The 16,173-nt window shown below is 40.7% G+C and overlaps 2 protein-coding genes across 15 annotated transcripts in view; one reads left to right on the top strand and one right to left on the bottom strand.

Moving 5' to 3' along the window:
* The first annotated feature begins 124 nt into the window (after positions 1–124).
* On the top strand, positions 125–1,299 carry eIF3f1 (eukaryotic translation initiation factor 3 subunit f1). 2 transcript variants are annotated; one of them, XR_011033331.1, is made up of 2 exons: positions 125–1,147; positions 1,283–1,299. XR_011033331.1 is itself a non-coding variant. In XM_068297569.1 (1 exon), the coding sequence occupies exon 1, from the start codon at positions 210–212 to the stop codon at positions 1,050–1,052; it is 843 nt and encodes a 280-aa protein (XP_068153670.1). In that variant the 5' UTR covers positions 125–209; the 3' UTR covers positions 1,053–1,181. The 2 variants fall into 2 exon arrangements, 1 of the variants encoding a protein (XP_068153670.1); XM_068297569.1 differs by lacking the exon at positions 1,283–1,299 and having other exon boundaries at positions 125–1,181.
* A 923-nt stretch (positions 1,300–2,222) lies between these two features.
* The window catches only part of smash (smallish), a 62,986-nt gene continuing 49,035 nt past the window's right edge, over positions 2,223–16,173 (bottom strand). For 6 of the 13 annotated variants that reach the window (XM_068297556.1, XM_068297559.1, XM_068297560.1 and 3 more), the window contains 9 exons: positions 15,840–16,046; positions 13,912–14,054; positions 13,679–13,835; positions 11,622–12,953; positions 5,501–6,791; positions 4,821–5,200; positions 3,810–4,753; positions 3,569–3,747; positions 2,223–2,963 (listed from right to left, as the gene is read on the bottom strand). In XM_068297556.1, the coding sequence (XP_068153657.1) occupies positions 2,776–2,963; positions 3,569–3,747; positions 3,810–4,753; positions 4,821–5,200; positions 5,501–6,791; positions 11,622–12,953; positions 13,679–13,835; positions 13,912–14,054; positions 15,840–16,046 (4,821 nt within the window). In that variant the 3' untranslated portion in view covers positions 2,223–2,775. Of the gene's footprint in view, positions 2,964–3,053; positions 3,248–3,544; positions 3,748–3,809; positions 4,754–4,820; positions 5,201–5,500; positions 6,792–7,466; positions 7,737–8,081; positions 8,140–8,487; positions 8,826–11,621; positions 12,954–13,678; positions 13,836–13,911; positions 14,055–15,839; positions 16,047–16,173 lie in introns of those variants that run through there. The other 7 variants (XR_011033329.1, XR_011033330.1, XM_068297563.1 and 4 more) reach the window with 7 other exon arrangements.

The following is a 16,173-nucleotide window of genomic DNA, read 5'->3' as shown; positions in this document are numbered from 1 at the left end:
AAATAATATGGTGTATATTAAATTTAATAGATTTTAACTACTAGTTATTGCCCACAGTAGGAGAAATCGATAGGTTTGTTTTAACCCAAAAGTATCGATATAATTAAATAAATCGATAAACTTCTCTTTGCACCCCTGCACCGCGCAGCGTGGCCGAAAATTTTGTGAAATTTTTTGCTAATTTTTAAGTTATTTGCACGGCGATTAAAATGTCGGCCCTAAATCTGACTGTCCGCGTCCATCCTGTAGTGCTCTTCCAAGTAGTCGACGCCTTTGAGCGGCGAAATGCGGACTCACATCGTGTGATCGGCACTCTGCTGGGTTCTGTGGATAAGGGAGTCGTCGAGGTGACGAACTGCTTCTGTGTGCCACATAAGGAACATGATGACCAGGTGGAGGCTGAACTAAGCTATGCCCTGGATATGTACGAGCTGAACCGCAAGGTTAATTCCAATGAAAGCGTTGTTGGCTGGTGGGCAACTGGTAATGAGGTGACGAATCACAGTTCAGTCATCCACGAATACTACGCCCGGGAATGCAACAATCCTGTCCACGTCACCGTAGACACATCTCTCCAAGGTGGTCGTATGGGTCTTAGGGCCTACGTGTGCATCCAGTTGGGTGTGCCCGGCGGCAAGAGCGGTTGCATGTTCACACCCATTCCGGTTGAGCTGACCAGCTACGAGCCAGAGACATTCGGTCTAAAGCTTCTACAAAAGACGGTCGGCGTGTCACCAGCCCATCGGCCCAAAACTGTTCCACCCATGTTGGATCTGGCCCAAATATCGGAAGCCTCAACCAAGCTGCAATCATTGTTGGATCTAATTCTTAAGTACGTGGACGATGTCATTGCCCACAAAGTGACACCCGACAACGCTGTGGGACGACAACTGCTCGACCTCATCCACGCAGTGCCGCATATGACACACGAGCAGTTCACCCAAATGTTCAATGCCAATGTGCGCGATCTTCTGATGGTCATCACGCTCTCCCAGCTTATTAAGACGCAGCTCCAGCTCAATGAAAAACTCACTTTCTTGCCCACAGCATAAGCGGCAACACGGTTTCGAGCTCCAGGGGTTTCGTTTAAGTCAAATAATATATAATGGCTAACCGATTCTGTTTTTCTACTTACAAAAGTTTCCAGGTAATAAAGTATTTGGATTGCCACAAAAACAAAATTGCTCTTTATTATCATCCCAAATGGATCAACTTTTGAAATTATAGTGGACACTGTAATATCCTGTGCAAGTGTGTATTAATGTCTATTTCAACTTTTAAGGAACAGTAAGGAGTGCCCTCATGCTATAAATTAGCGGAAATTATTGGCAGATCCAACCTGATCCAGATTTGTCAGCGGTGTATCTTTATTGGAAGTATCAAGTAAATTGTCAGTAACTATCTTAGAAATGATTATGATTGTGTTTAAGAAACCATGAGTGGAACTTCAATTCACGGGTAGATACTTTAGGAATGTAATACATCTGACTGTAAAATTTTGATATAAAATCTGAAGTCATTATGTTAAAGATGATATTAAAATAGACAAACGGACAGTCAATTATCATTTGAAATACTTTATTGTTAAAAACTAAACGAAATTCAAGCTGCCTTTATACAGAAAAAATTAATCAGTTACCGACAAATGTTCAAAAATATGTATATATAGAGGGTTTATATTTATATATATATATATAGTTTTAAATTAAGGCGCATATAAGTCAAATTCAATTTTCAAAAATCTTCAAAAAAAAAGGTATTTATGTATAAACGAAGAGAATTATGTAAAACATTTGATGCAATTGCTTAATTACAATAAATACGAATAACGACAATTAGAAATTAAGGTTTGATCTGTTATTGTATGTATGTATATGCACATCTAAACTATGTATACATATATTTTGATATATAATAATAATATAAACTTACGCAGGTGTATTGTGTTTGTGTAGGTGTGTGTTTGCGTGTGTGTGTGTGTGTATGGATTTAATTTTAGGTACATTGGATACGTCGTTTAGGTTTCATGTGTATATTTTTTCGTGGATAGGTGGCTAGTTGGTTAGGTGTCTTGAAGTTGTAGTAGTAGGAGGAGTCATACATATAGAAATTTGGTTTGAGAATTGCAACAAATACAAGATAGAATTTACAAAATTTCGTTTCTCTCATTTTTATATATGTATTTATGTATGTATGTAAGTAAGTGTATAAGCAATATACAATTTCCAAAAAATTCAACAACATTCATAGATTTTTATTAATTTTTGTCTTAACACACAATAGATTCGTCAATGCTTTTGAATTTGACTTTTTTGACTTGAAGTAAAACATTAGAGAGCTTGGCTTTTTGTTTTATATGGTTTCGTTTTTTTGTTCATTGTTTTTGTTTTGTTTTGTTTTTGAATACATTTATATATCAAACTTTAAAAATCTGAATCAAAAAGCAATGCAAATAGTACATTCAAAAATTCTCGTATTCACTTAAGATAATTTGAATTAGATACGATTAACATTATTATGTATTGAAACATTTCGTATTGACTTTCATTTCATTTTATGTTTAACAATAATTAGTTAATATGCAATTATATGAACATATATGTATGTATGTATATATATATATATATATATCTATATATATTGTATGTGAATGCTTTATGCTTTAGTTTACGGCATAGAGTTAATCTACTACTAGAGTACAATAACAACAACAATCAATTTGATCCAACAACAACATCATCATCATCATGTCACCATCTTTAACTAGTTAGTTAGTTAGACGCAGCTAAATTTGATGCCATCATCGCTGGAATAACAATTTTGGCAATGGAGTTTATGATTTCGTACTCGGACATCGGTACCATTGAGTCCATCGCCCAGTTGGACAAGACAAACACAGCACTTGAAACAATTGATATGATAGAACAGCAAAAGGGATTCAATTATCATGGCAGCTCCTCGTCCTAACAAATAGAAATGGAAATTAAAATATTTGAGATTAATAATCATGAAAAAATAAAATGGTTAGTAATTGTTAATTTTACTAAATGTACCTTTAATTGACATCATTTCGTTTAGTTTATAATATGTTTATGTTAGTTTAAATTATTAAGTCTTTTGATTAAAATTATTCAGTTCAGTTTTTATTTTTTGATATTCGTTAAATTTGTATTTTAATTTTACACCCAGACAATATATTTCAGTGCTTTATGCACCTGTCGACAATTGTCATGAGTGCAGCCAAGATCTGCAGATGGCATGCAAAAAGTGTACAAAGAGAGAAAGGGAAAGAGAAAGATACAGAGAAAAGATGAGAATTGCTTATGTGTGTGCACTGAGAGAGGATAGTGAAATGTGCTTCAACAATGAAATGTTTTATTCAATATCACAAACTTATTCAAATTAACCCAAATCCACAGAAATATGAGGATGATTGAACTCAATCGTCACTGCGCCGAGTCTGATACCCAAGCCTACTAATGACCAGGGTTTTTACACGAGGGGACAGAAAAGTTTTTAGTAGAAGAAGAACCGCAACACTCACAACCAACATAGTAGCATAGTTTACCTAATTCGTCGCCACAATGCGAACACTTCTTCTTGCCACTGACACTGAGCACCTTATCCTGATTGTTGCTGGACTTTTGCTGTTGCTGCTGTTGTTGTTGCGGCTGCTGCTGCTGCTGTTGCTGTTGATGCTGGTAGGGATTGCTATTAATTTGGCTATAATTGCCATTGCTGTCAAAGCTAAAAGTATATAAATTCAATAATTTTAGTTCTATTCGAATGAGGCCATTTCGATGACTCACCGTTTGCGTTCCCCAATGCCTTTGCTCTGCACTCGTTCGGTTAGTGTTTGGATTATGGAATCGGGCAGAGGTTTGCCATTTGAGGATGGCATAGATCGTCGGTTCAACTGATCAATGCGTCGCTGTTCAGCTTCTTGGAGAAGCCAGTGGTTATTGTTAATGTTGCTGATGTTGTTCGTATTGTAGATGGCCGCCTGATAGTCTGGCATGGATTTGCGCTTCTGTTGTTGGGCCGACAACCACGCCGGATCATTGGCCAGATTGGTGTCATAGCTATTTCGTTGCTGCACCTGAACCCAGCCATCGGTATATTTGGGTTTGGGTGTGGCACTTAATGCTAGAAGCGTATTGCGTGACATATTGCTTAGATTCTGGGCCGATTGGTGATGATATGCTGGCACGGGATAGCCATTATTGTTATTGTTGTTGGATGCAATCTTCACCAATGATCCGCCATAGTTTACACCATTCTGCCGCTGTCTACTGCTAACAGCATATTCCGATTCCAAAACATGGCCGTGGCCATGGTGACTGATGTTGCTGGTGCTGCTGATGTGCATGGCACGCATTGGCTTGGTTGGCGGTGTTGGTGGTGCCAGTATAAGCCGTTTGGAGAACTCATTCAAGTCCGACATGGATTTGCGATAGTCCCGCGATGCTTGATTAGCATGCGGAACATTCGCATAGATCTGTTGGGGATGGGGAAGATGCGGTTGTTGTTGTTGTTGCGGCTGCTGCTGGTGTTGCTGCTTCTGTTGCTGCATTTGGACCGACGGCGGTTGGAAGGCACTAAGCATACCATTGCCTATGCCCAGGCCATGGTGTAGATCCTGCAGCGAGCGCCGATTATTTGACATAAGCATTTTCGCTCCATGCTGCAATTCCCTCCTTGCAATATTCTCACGTAACAGAAGATTTTCCCGTTGCCGTTTTAGCTCCTCCTGCTGAAAGTAAAAGTAAATTGTCTAGTCAATTACCACTGTCGCTTTCATTAGCAACTTGAATGCTCACCGAAAAATGCAATAGTTCACGCTCCACACGCAACACTTCACCCTGCTCCCGGATCTTCTCCTCAATGGACTGCATCTTGGCATTCGCTGTGGCTGTTGCCTCGCTTAGCGATTGAGTCGCCGCTGCTGCTGCAGTGGCGGATTCTGTCCACGATTCGGCTGAATTTCCTTTGGCTGTCTGGAGGAGTGGCGTCTGGGCAGCCAATAGTGATTCATTCTGGTAGATCACCTCGCTCAACTGGCCAACATTGGCTGGTGGAGGTGGTAAAGGTGGCGGTGGTGTGGTATCCGAATGAGTGTCATTCTCCTCCGAGGAGTTCGTATAGTGCTCGCTACTTTGACGCGAATGATTCTCCGAGACACCCGAATCACGACTTTCACCTGTGGATAGCGAATTGAAATAAATATTGGGTGTCACCATTCATCACATGACGGTTAGGTTCTTTCTGACTAAGCTGGTGGCCGTTTGTTTCCCGTGCCACACTTGAGTCGTCATTAACTGATTGCTGGCTGCCCCGTCTTCTTCACCCAGTTCCCCTGTCCATGCACTAAACGGATTATTTATACTTAACCTCGTAGAGTCACCACCCTCATTCTCGCCATTCTTCCCAATTCACCCGTTTCAGTGCTTTTGCATTCGTTTTTATGGTCTATTGGTTTTTTTTTCTGCCCCTTACTCACCTGTATCCGAACTGTCGCACAGTCCCGCCTTGATATACAGCTGCTTCTCCAGACGCCGCTCCTCCTGCAACAGTTGAGCCATGTCCGGTGGTGGGGCCACTGTCAGTTCCAGATAGCTTTCCACGTCATCCAGATCGCCATCGGTTTCAATGCCCAAGAAACTGGAGCGTTTATTTCTCAACTCCTTTTTGATTCGTTTGGTGGAGTTCATGCGTTTAATTGGCGGCGACGAAAGCTGCACCCCAACTCCGGCAGATCCACCCACATTCGATGGTGCCAATGGACGACGAGTTCCATTCGAAATGGTCTCATAGGTGTTATCCGATGACCAGGTGTCTGTATTGCTGTGATGACCGCCACCATCTAACTCATCATCCAGATTATGCTGCTGATGACGAAGATGTGATTGTCGAGAATCATATCGATCGTCATCTATGGGCGGTGGACTTTCAGTGGGCGGTGGTGGTGGTTTCTCTTTGGGTGGCTCCATGACTCCTCCAACTCCCAGACCAGCAGGGGGAAGTGTCTGGTTCAGCTCCAAGCCCGTATAGAAGATCTCGATGTTCTCGTAAACGGGAACGGGTCGCAAATGTTTGGGTGCATCGTAATAGGGTTCTGGGGCTGCTGCTGTCGCATTGTTGGCTTTGGGTACTTGGTAATATGGTTCGATGTCTTCAACCAGCGATGCGGATGTGTTGTAGTTATCAATTTGATTGCTGCTGCTGCTGTTGTTGATGATGTTGTTGTTGTTGCTATTGATGTTGCTAGTTTGATTAGTGCTTTGATTATTCTCATTATTGTTGCTGTTGCTTTTATTTGGAATGCTTTTTCTGTGGCTTCTTCTCGTTGATGTTGCTGCTGCTGCTGCTATTGTTGTTGTTGTTGTTGTAGCTGCTTGTGTTGCTGTTGCTGCTGCTGCTGTCGTTGTCATTATAATTGCTGTCGTCTGTTCATTATCTACTTCATGCATAGATATTGTCGAGCTGACATTCTCATAGATTGGTTCACGTTCTTCACAATCCTTAAGTTTCACCTTCTCCTGCTTGGCCTGCTCCTTGATCTCTTCCTTCTTCTGCTCATCGGTTTTATTTGGCATAACGATATTATCATTGTCTTCCTTTGTCTCCTGCTGCTGTGTCTCCTCAACCTGCTGCTGCTGCTGCTGCTTCCTTTCCTCCTCTTTTGACTCCTCCATTACCATCGATGTATCTTGTTCTTGTGCTTTATCCATTTCTTTGACGGTCACCTCTCTATCAATTGCTTCCAGCGCCAATTCAAGAGCTTCGTTGATCTGTTTCAATTTTTAAAGATTTTGTTTTGATGGGCGTGGCGTAGCGGGCGAACGAGCGAGCGAGCAAGCATCATAATTAAAAGCGTGCAAAAGAGAAAGAAAAAATGCGTCGTGATCGCATAAAATTTTCATCAGTTAGTTTACACACACACACACACAAACACACAGACACAAAAATGCTAGTAAAAATGCAAAAAATTACAATTAAACACAACAAGTAAAATAATTAACCAATTTAAATAAAACTAAAGCAATAGAAATTAATCAATAACTTAACATACGAGCTAGAAAATTGCACCACATGACCAAACATTCCTATCTATACTTGTGTAGATATAAATTGGAGTTGTATGAAAGGTTTCTATTCTATATGGCCAATTATCTCTCAACCTAATGCCTAGATAAGCCTAGCAAATGAATATCCAACTTATATGTCCGGGAAGTACATTTTGAAACGAAATTTCCATACCAAATGCAGTTAGATTCCTGAAATTTGCAAACACAGGACACTCTTAGCTCTAATTCTCATTTCATCTTTAAAGTATTTACCCCTTGTGATTCTATCTCTAATGGTTAATGTTCGATTACTTTTAATTGATTTATGAAGTACATAGAAATGTGAGAGATTGTGGTTGGTCTTTACGGTGTTTCTAGGAATTTGGCGTGTCCGCTTACCTATTGCGCTACGATCAAATTGTTTTTGCAAACTGGCTTCACTGTGTATCAATCAATCGATTGGTTGGTTGGACAGAAAAAAAAAAATACCCGTTGCGAATTTAGTTGGCCTGATTATTATTGACTAAATTTCGATAAGCAGAAAAAATGCCGGAGACGAACGTCATAAAGATAGTGGGGACACCTTTCTGGGTATGTATATGTATATAGATGATGATGGTTCCCCGTGTGAACCAGATACGATGAACGAACAGAGACGACTAAACGGTCAACAAATTGCAGCTTAGATAAGGCGCAGAATGGCACATAAAAATGATATAAAGAGAAACAGTGCGACAGAGAGATTCAGAGAGTGGGTGAACGTTTGAAGAGGTGAGCGCCTTAAAGTATGCAATGCATTTGTTGAACTGAAACCTCATTAGGGGTTCTGACATTTGGCATTTGGCAAAAAAACAAAACGAATAACGAAACAAAAGAAGCAATGCAACATGCAAATGAGGAATAACACAAAAAACAATCATAAGAACAGGAGAAACAAACAAAATGACCAAAGAGAATAGAACAGAGACTAGAAAAAGAGACAAAAAAGCAACCAATCAACTCTTTACCGCTTACCTCGGAAATTGTAAACTTGCAATAGCTTTTGCTGGCAGTAAGCATGTAAACTATGTAACTGCATTTCAATAGAGTTTAATGAATTAAATTTAAATATTTTCGTTACGCCATGAAATACAGATAATAATTATATGATACATAGATAGATTACAGATATATAGAAAGAGAGATATTTACAAAAATAGTTTAATAGCCTTAAGTCTAATTTAGAAACCTCAACCAGGAATAGAAAAGGATACAAAATGGAAATCGTTGAAGGATGTATGGATCAATGAATGGATGGCTGGATGAATGAAAGCGGAGATGAATGATATCGAGTGCGGTAGCGTTCTCTAGCGGCAAAGTTGGCAAGTTTTTTATGTTTTTGCTTTTCTGTTGCATAGGAAATAAAAAGCTTTCCCTTAACCTTTAGTCGTTCCAGGTAAAGACGAGACGAGACGTCAGCGAAAGCTCATAAGAGAGAGAGTTGTTTTTGTTCGTTAAAATTTATTTTAATAAAATAGCACAAACAAAAATATGTATCTATTTAGTCTATATATTGGTGTAGTAATTCCACATGATTTTATGATTTCATTCCAACGCATTTCATATCTTATATTCTTTTATACTCTTTATTTGGTATGCTCTTTGTGAGGCCATTTCGTTTTTTAAAATTTTTTTGTGTATTAGATTTTCAGCACGAATATTTTGAGTTTTTGTTTCTTTTGTTTATAAGTAGATATGATATAGGTTTATAATTTCTATATATATATATATAAAGGTATATAAAACATATGTTTGACATTCTAATTTCTGGTTTACATAAATCAAAATTTCCATATTTTTACATAAAATGTTTTTCGAGTTTTTAGTAGAAGGAAGAAACTTTTATAATTATAATAATACATAATATTTAAAGAGAGAGAGCGAGATAGAAATAATAGAAGAAAAAAAAATAAGAAACTGTAGCTTACGTAGCTGCCCATAACAAAACGATAATAGAAAAATATATAAAAATAATAACCAACATAAAAAATAAATTCGATAAAACAAAAATAAATCTGAATTCGGAGATTTGTAGACGAATCCTTCTGGCCTTCGTCTAATTTGTGATGTAGAGAGAGATTTTCTTTTAGTTTCTAACTAACTGACGTTCAACCTCCTCCAATTTATTGATCTCATCATCTAGCATATCGCTAATCTCTTGTGTCAGAGCCTCCTCAGTGGTATTTGGCTCAAGAATTTCATCGGTTCTTATGGTCTTGCGGATTTCAATGTTCACCGGAGCCGGAGTCTTTGGCAATGGCGGCGGTTCTGTTGCCTCGTTGCTGGCTACATAGAATTTGGAGTTATCCACTTGTATAATCTCTTTGTCAGCTTCGTTTTTTCAAGTCATTGGCATTGACGAGGACATCCACACCGCTGCGTGTACTGGTCAATACGACCTTCGGTTCTAGTGTCTCATTCAGTGTGGGATGATGATGCTCACTGTTTGTGGTGGAATCTTTTTCCTCATGATGCCCGAAATTGCGTCGCAGAAAATCGAATATATTTTTCGTTTTCTTCTCTTTGTTGGGTGGTGGTGGGGGTGGTGCTGTTGCTGCTCCTGGTGCAGGCGTTGCTGGTGGTGCGTTAACTGTTGCCGGTGGCGTTGCTGGAGTTGTGACTTTAATTTCTGTTTGCACCAAATGTGTGCGGGCTATCAATGAAGATGGATCATCATCGTGTTCAGCATTGGCTGGACCATAGCCTGTACGACTTATGGAATCTGTTCCCGATGCTGATATACAACATGCCTTCGGTATGGGTATCTTGGATTTGCGTCCTGCCACCGGCGTGGATGGAGCCACTGTTGAAGTGGAAGCCGTTGGTGTGGGCAATGAGGATTTCATCATTTGACTGCTGGCTAAACGCTCTTCGGCTATAATTTGCTCGCACGTTTCCATCAAGGCTTTCGAATGAGCTGCACGAGCATCGCCGATCGGCGGGCTATTTGGTTTCGACCCAATGATTTTATCGCAGCGTCTGACCTCATCTTCAGTGACATCCTTAAAGCCTGTGGCTGGTATGGGGGGCTTTTCTAACATCGATGCTGTCGCAAATTGGTTCCTGAGCGGGTGCCAAGCAATCAAGTAAGCCCGCACAGAGAGCTATGTCCTCTTGACTGGGCGGTGGCACTAAGTCCTCTATTGGCTCTTGCTCCAGCCTACCACCATCACATTTCTTGATTAAATCATTACTGATACTCTGATAGCCCGTGGCTTTGGGCAGAGGTGACTTGGCCACATCAATTTTATCACAGGGCATTTCTTGAATGGCCGACTCTTCAAGGCGCTGATGATCTTCTGGGGATATTTCTAGATTTTTGGGCGCTTCTTGCTCTAGAAACTGTTGACATAAAGCTATATCCACTTGTGTGGGTGATGTGGGTCTCGAGTTGGCCAATTTAAATAGGCTTGACTCATTGGGTGGACACAATTTGAGGGAAGGCATCTCGGATGGTGAAATGGGATGAACTTGAAGGGTATCGTTGGGGGCCAAGGGATCGTTTGTATTGAGAGGTAAGAAATTCGGAGTTTTTCTAGCAGGTGGACTATGCACAATGGCCTTGGTTTGACCCACGATTGGGGCATAATCGTCACACTGCGAACTGCGATCTACCACATCCTGAGAGAGCAGAGGAAGTTCCTTATGAAATTCACGTTTTAGTGGTTTGGGTGAAGCCGGTGGTGTTATCTGAGGTATACGACTTCTGGGCAGAGGTCTAGGTGAGGGTGGTGCTGGTGACGGTGCTTGGGAGGAGTTTGCTTCATTGCCTGTGTGACTAAAGCAATTGGACAATTGCTTTACTGTATTCGGTTTGGGTAGCTCTTCTGGATTGACAATTGTCACAGGAGGAGCACATATAACCACCTCAGTTGGTGGCTGAGGGGATGGTGGAGAAGGAGTGGGAGGCTCCACTACTCTCACCACAGTACGCTTGGGCGGTGCTGGTGGAGTGCGAGGTTTGTCCAATTGTCGTGAGTTAAATATCTCCACGCGACCATTAATGCTAAATTGTTGAGGCGTTGTGGGAGAAGAGGCCACAATGGGTTGAAATGGCTGTCTTACAGCCTTGGGTGACATGGGTGGTTTGCCCAAAGGACGTGGTATTTGAGTGGGTGGCGCAGCAGCCACAGTGGTGGGTGGTGCAACTGCTGCTGGTGGTGGTGGTGGATTCGATAGTTTCGTAAAGTCATAGACCTGACTAAATTGGCCGCTAGGCGACATAGCTGGGTCATCATTGGTCTCTTCTTTCAACTCTTCGTCATTTTGAAAAGTCTCATTATACATTTTTAATAAATTTCGATGATGTATCATCTCATTTGAGGGCTTTCTACGCAAGTTACAATTGCCAGGAGAGTAGGGATTGGAATTGGGATGGGGTAGGGGGTAGGGATTTGAAGGGCCAGGCGGGGACACCTTGGATACCGACACCTTAGAAGCTGCAGTGGGTGGAACTACATCAACATCACGAGGACTTAGCCTAGCGGATTCGATAAAATTGTTAGTAGAACTTACACTAAATTCCATGTCCCGTAAGGGAGGAGCCGGTGCCGAAGCTGTAGCTGTAGATGGTGGAGGAACTGGTGCTCCTGGAGAAGGAGCAGCTACTGAAGACGGTTTGGCTGAAGCCGTTGGCTTGGGCAACGGCGATGGATTCAAATCGGTTAGCTCATCGAATTCGGCTTCGATTTGATTCACTGCATTGGCAGCTTCCTCCAGTTGCCGTTCCTCTAGGGCCAAGGCGGCAATGGCTGCATTCAGTTGTTGTTGCTGCTGCTGGACATCTTCTTGGTTATCCTCTTGGATGCCGCTGTCATCGTTGTTGCCACTTATAGTTGGTGGCTCGTCTATGATCACAGCTGGCGGTGGTGCCGCATTTAAAGTTGGAGTAGGCGTGGCTATCTTTTGTGTTTGCTGCTGCTGCTGTTGCTGCCGTTGACGCATACGCTCCTCTTCGCCTCTCATAATCTCTAGCTGACGTGCATCAATTAGAGCAACCAGCGGTGGTTTCTTTTGCTGCTCCTCTTTGGTTACGGCATGCTGGAGACTATTCAAACGTTGCTTCAGCGGCGGCACTGGCACATCTACACTTTTACTTGAATTGAAGGCATTTCGCTGTTGCTCCAAGCTTTGCATGCGATCTCGAATGCTGGTAATATCGCCCGACAGACGTTTCACTTCCTGCTTCGCCGATGGCGGTGGCTGCTCTGCAACTCCTGATCCTTGATTATTGCCATTGGTCAGACGATCACGTAAAACTAGCTTGGGAGCAGGAGCAGGCGCAGCTGCTCCGACCTGTGAGTTAGCCTGCTCGAAAATCTCTTTGCGCTTCGATATATCCACCTTGGGAACATCGACTTTTGGCTGCTTTTCCACACCCTCCTGGGTATCACTCGGCGATGTCACTTCAAAACCACTAAGACGATCTTCGATCTTCGAGCCTCGGCGTGTAGGATAGGCAATAGGCTCTCCAGAGTCGCCATTCGAGGTGCTATTTGGCTTAGTATTGCCATTGCTAGTGCCATTATTGCTACTGGCACGCTGAACGCGTTGCTTGTAGTCCTGAATGGCTCCCTCATAGGTATATTCACAGGGATCTGGGGAACTAGCTGGCGCCGTGCTCGATGCTGTGTCATAGCCCGGTGATGAGATGTATTCCCTAGCGGCCGCAGCCTTAGATGAGTCACCATTTGATGAAGGGGCGCCTGCAGCATTTCCATTACGATTAATGTGATTCTGTTGCTCCTCAATGCTGGAGGACTTGGTTTTGGCGATGGCAGACGCAGCTGTAGCAGCAGCAGAACCAGCAGCTCCAATGGCCTTGTCTAACTCGGCAGCATGATCACTCTAAAAATGGAAATTGAAATGGAATTAGTAAAGTGAATACCATGAAATGAATAGAATAGAAAGTTCTCTTCCTTTTTACGATCAACCGAAATGTCTGCGACCCACGAATTCTCAAATTTTACTACGCATTCTACAAATCTCATCTTCGCCCCCTTCTCGGTTATTCTTCTATTTTAATGCTTTACTTGTTGATCTCTTGCAAGAACCCCGTGCCCCTCGTGCTCCATTTCACAGAAAATGTCATGAACCGACATAAATAACCAAACATTTTTTTTGTAGTATTTGAAAACATTTTTATGAGCTGGTGACAAGCGCGTCTAATTGCTCAATCTTTCCACTTCCACTTCCAATTGCAATCGCAGAAGTGGAAAATTATTATTTCTTTTATTTTATGTTTTTATTTTTCATTATTGCTGATTGCGCTCAGTGAACACACATTTGATTAATAAACAATTTGTGTTTATTAGCCCGCGTCGCTGGCAAACACTTTCCAAGGCATCATCATCAACAATTGAAAGAGAAACATGCAGAGCCAGCAAAACAAAATTGTTGATGAATTAGATTTAATTGTTAATTTGTGTGTAATTGTTTATAAATGTTTTGACAGCAGCCAATAAAGTTGGAGCTAAACCGGAGCCTAATGGCATTTGATAATGCCACGAGATCGCCACAGAATCCTCAGTTGTCCCCCCTTTTCTAAGATGATCCTCTAGTTCGGTACTCACCATAACACTATTGTTGTCATAGTCCTCGGATAGACTGCTCTTGCCACTGGCACTGCTGGTACCGATGCCCAAATCACTAAAATCATTCGCCTCATCCTCATTGTAGACAGCCAACGATGCCAATTTGTTTCGACCACGCGACCCGCCACGTTCAGCCCTGTAGAGAATACCAAAAAAAAAAAAAAAAGGAGTTTTAGTTATAGTTTTCTTCCCAATTTAATTGCACTACTTGCCTCTCCTCCATCATTTCGGTAAATGTTTTCGATTTTCGTCGCATGCGATCATGCTCCTCCAATTCGAGCTTTTTCGTTTCCACGGCACGATCAATGATGTGCTCGACACGTTTTCGCCGTGATGATTTCCAATTGTCAAGGTTCTGTTGTTGTTTATTCCAAAGATAGTGAAAGAAGAAAAAAGTAGCGAAAGTTAGTCATACATATAGAAAATAAATAAAGGCAATATCTCTCAACACAACATTGTATGGTATTATACTATTTTCGGTTATTGTCGAGGCAAAAGTTGACGGCTCTTTATTTGTTGTTTCATTCCCCATTTTCGACTGGACAATTAAAAAGTTTTGCTTGGCTTACACCAAACGGAAAGCGACAACGACAACGACGACGACGACGTGACACAAAGGTGAAATGTGAATGCGGCATGAAATTGTTTATTATAGATTCATTTTTATCTATAATATAAATAAATGTAATGGTATTTCAACCTGTCACTTTTAATACCCTCAATAACAAAGTCACATACACAAATTTACTTTGTAAGAAATTCCTTAAAATTTCTTGTGAAAATATTCCATTTGGTGTTAACATTTTTTATGGTTTTTTAATGCACTTCATTGTCATATAAAAGTACAATGTTCTTTAAGCTATTTTGTAATAAATTATATTACAGAGCTTAGAAAGCAAAATGAGGCAACACCAACTTTCAAATGGTCTAACTTTGAAAAGCCATATCTATATATTGAGATCCAATTATTTTACGATTCTGGCTAGGTAAAAACTGATGGAAGTGAGCAAAAGAATACTAGAATTGGACGCAGAGAAAATCTGAATGAATTTTCAATGAATTTTTGAACAACTGAGATAAGTTCAAAGTATAAAACATTTTTGAAATATTTTAGAAACAAAAACTAATCGTTGAATGAATCTTCTTTGCTTTATCACTGAGTGACTCATTCAGTCTGATAAGCTTTTTGCACATCAATTCAATTCGGATGATCTCTTATGGAAGAGATAAACTTTCAATGAATAGTTGCATAGATCTATCTATTACGGAAGCATGGTATATCACATTTTGTTTCATTCATTCATTCACAAGCGTGTTTAATCAGCCAAAGACTCATGTTGGTATGAGAGGTTCTTTTGTTACCAACAAAAAAAAAAAAAGAAAGATTCTCTTTTAGTTTCCCGGAAATTGTTTATGGCATATATTGAGGAGACTTTCATTTCGCGATTTTCGCACAGCATTGTGATTTGTTTGGTAAATAAAACAAACACAACATTAAACAACATTTTGTCGCCCATTAAAACGGGGCACATTTCTCACTTTTGACTTCCTTTCCCATCGTTTCGGAAGGCATACGCCATGGGCATTTTAATAGATTTCTTTTCCATTTCACAAAATGTCTGGGAACAGCAAAATAAAAATTCAAATCGATGTGTGTGCTATACAAACTGATCAGCAGCTGATTAGGCAACAAATGTTAATGAATGAAAGGAGGTAAGTACAGTCACGTCTCAAAGGCAAAAAACAAAAATAGTCAGTTTGAGGTTATGGCAACAAATTTGCATGTAACGCAAATTGTGTAAAGTTAACAAAAAAAAAAAAAGAGAGTACAAAACAAAAACAAAAAACTATCAACGAAAATGTAATAGTAGTAGATTATGCAATATCTTTTAGCCACATCGGGCGCAACGTGCATAGGAAACTGGAGCGGCGGCGGCGTCGTCGGTGACCATAACAAGCCCCAAAGCCCAAATCATTTATCTAGCGATAAATTTGTAGTTTTTCTTTTCGAGTATTTTGTGTTTTTTTTTTCACTTTTCGTATGCGAAAAAATGTCAAATTAATGTTTTGAGAAATTTTGTCACGATTTTGGTTGGGTTAGGTTAATGATTTGTTCGAGTTGCGCGTAAATTTTACTCACATTCTGCCACTCCTCGGGCTCTTCTTTCTTCACCTCCTTCAATTTCTTGACCTCTTCGGCCTTTTTGAGCTGCTGCTGTGCGGTTTGATATAAATTGCATGGTTTGATCTGCACAAATTGCATGGGATTCTTGGATGGCGGCGGCGGTGTGGGACGTGTGACACGAGCCTTTGCCACATACGATGTGGGATCGGGTGATGTTATGGACTGTAATTAATTGTAAGCACAAGAAAGAAAATAATATAATTAGCATAAATTGTTTCAATTGCATTAAATTGAAGTTACACTGAAAGCCAGCCACTGAATTGACTGGCTGACTGACTGACTGACAAAC

The sequence above is a fragment of the Drosophila tropicalis genome, unplaced genomic scaffold, assembly GCF_018151085.1.
Source record: "Drosophila tropicalis isolate 14030-0801.00 unplaced genomic scaffold, ASM1815108v1 contig_859, whole genome shotgun sequence".
NCBI classification, from domain to species: Eukaryota; Metazoa; Arthropoda; class Insecta; order Diptera; family Drosophilidae; genus Drosophila; species Drosophila tropicalis.
The sequence above is the reverse complement of the archived record's forward strand: the minus strand, read 5'-3'. Positions and strand labels throughout refer to the sequence as shown.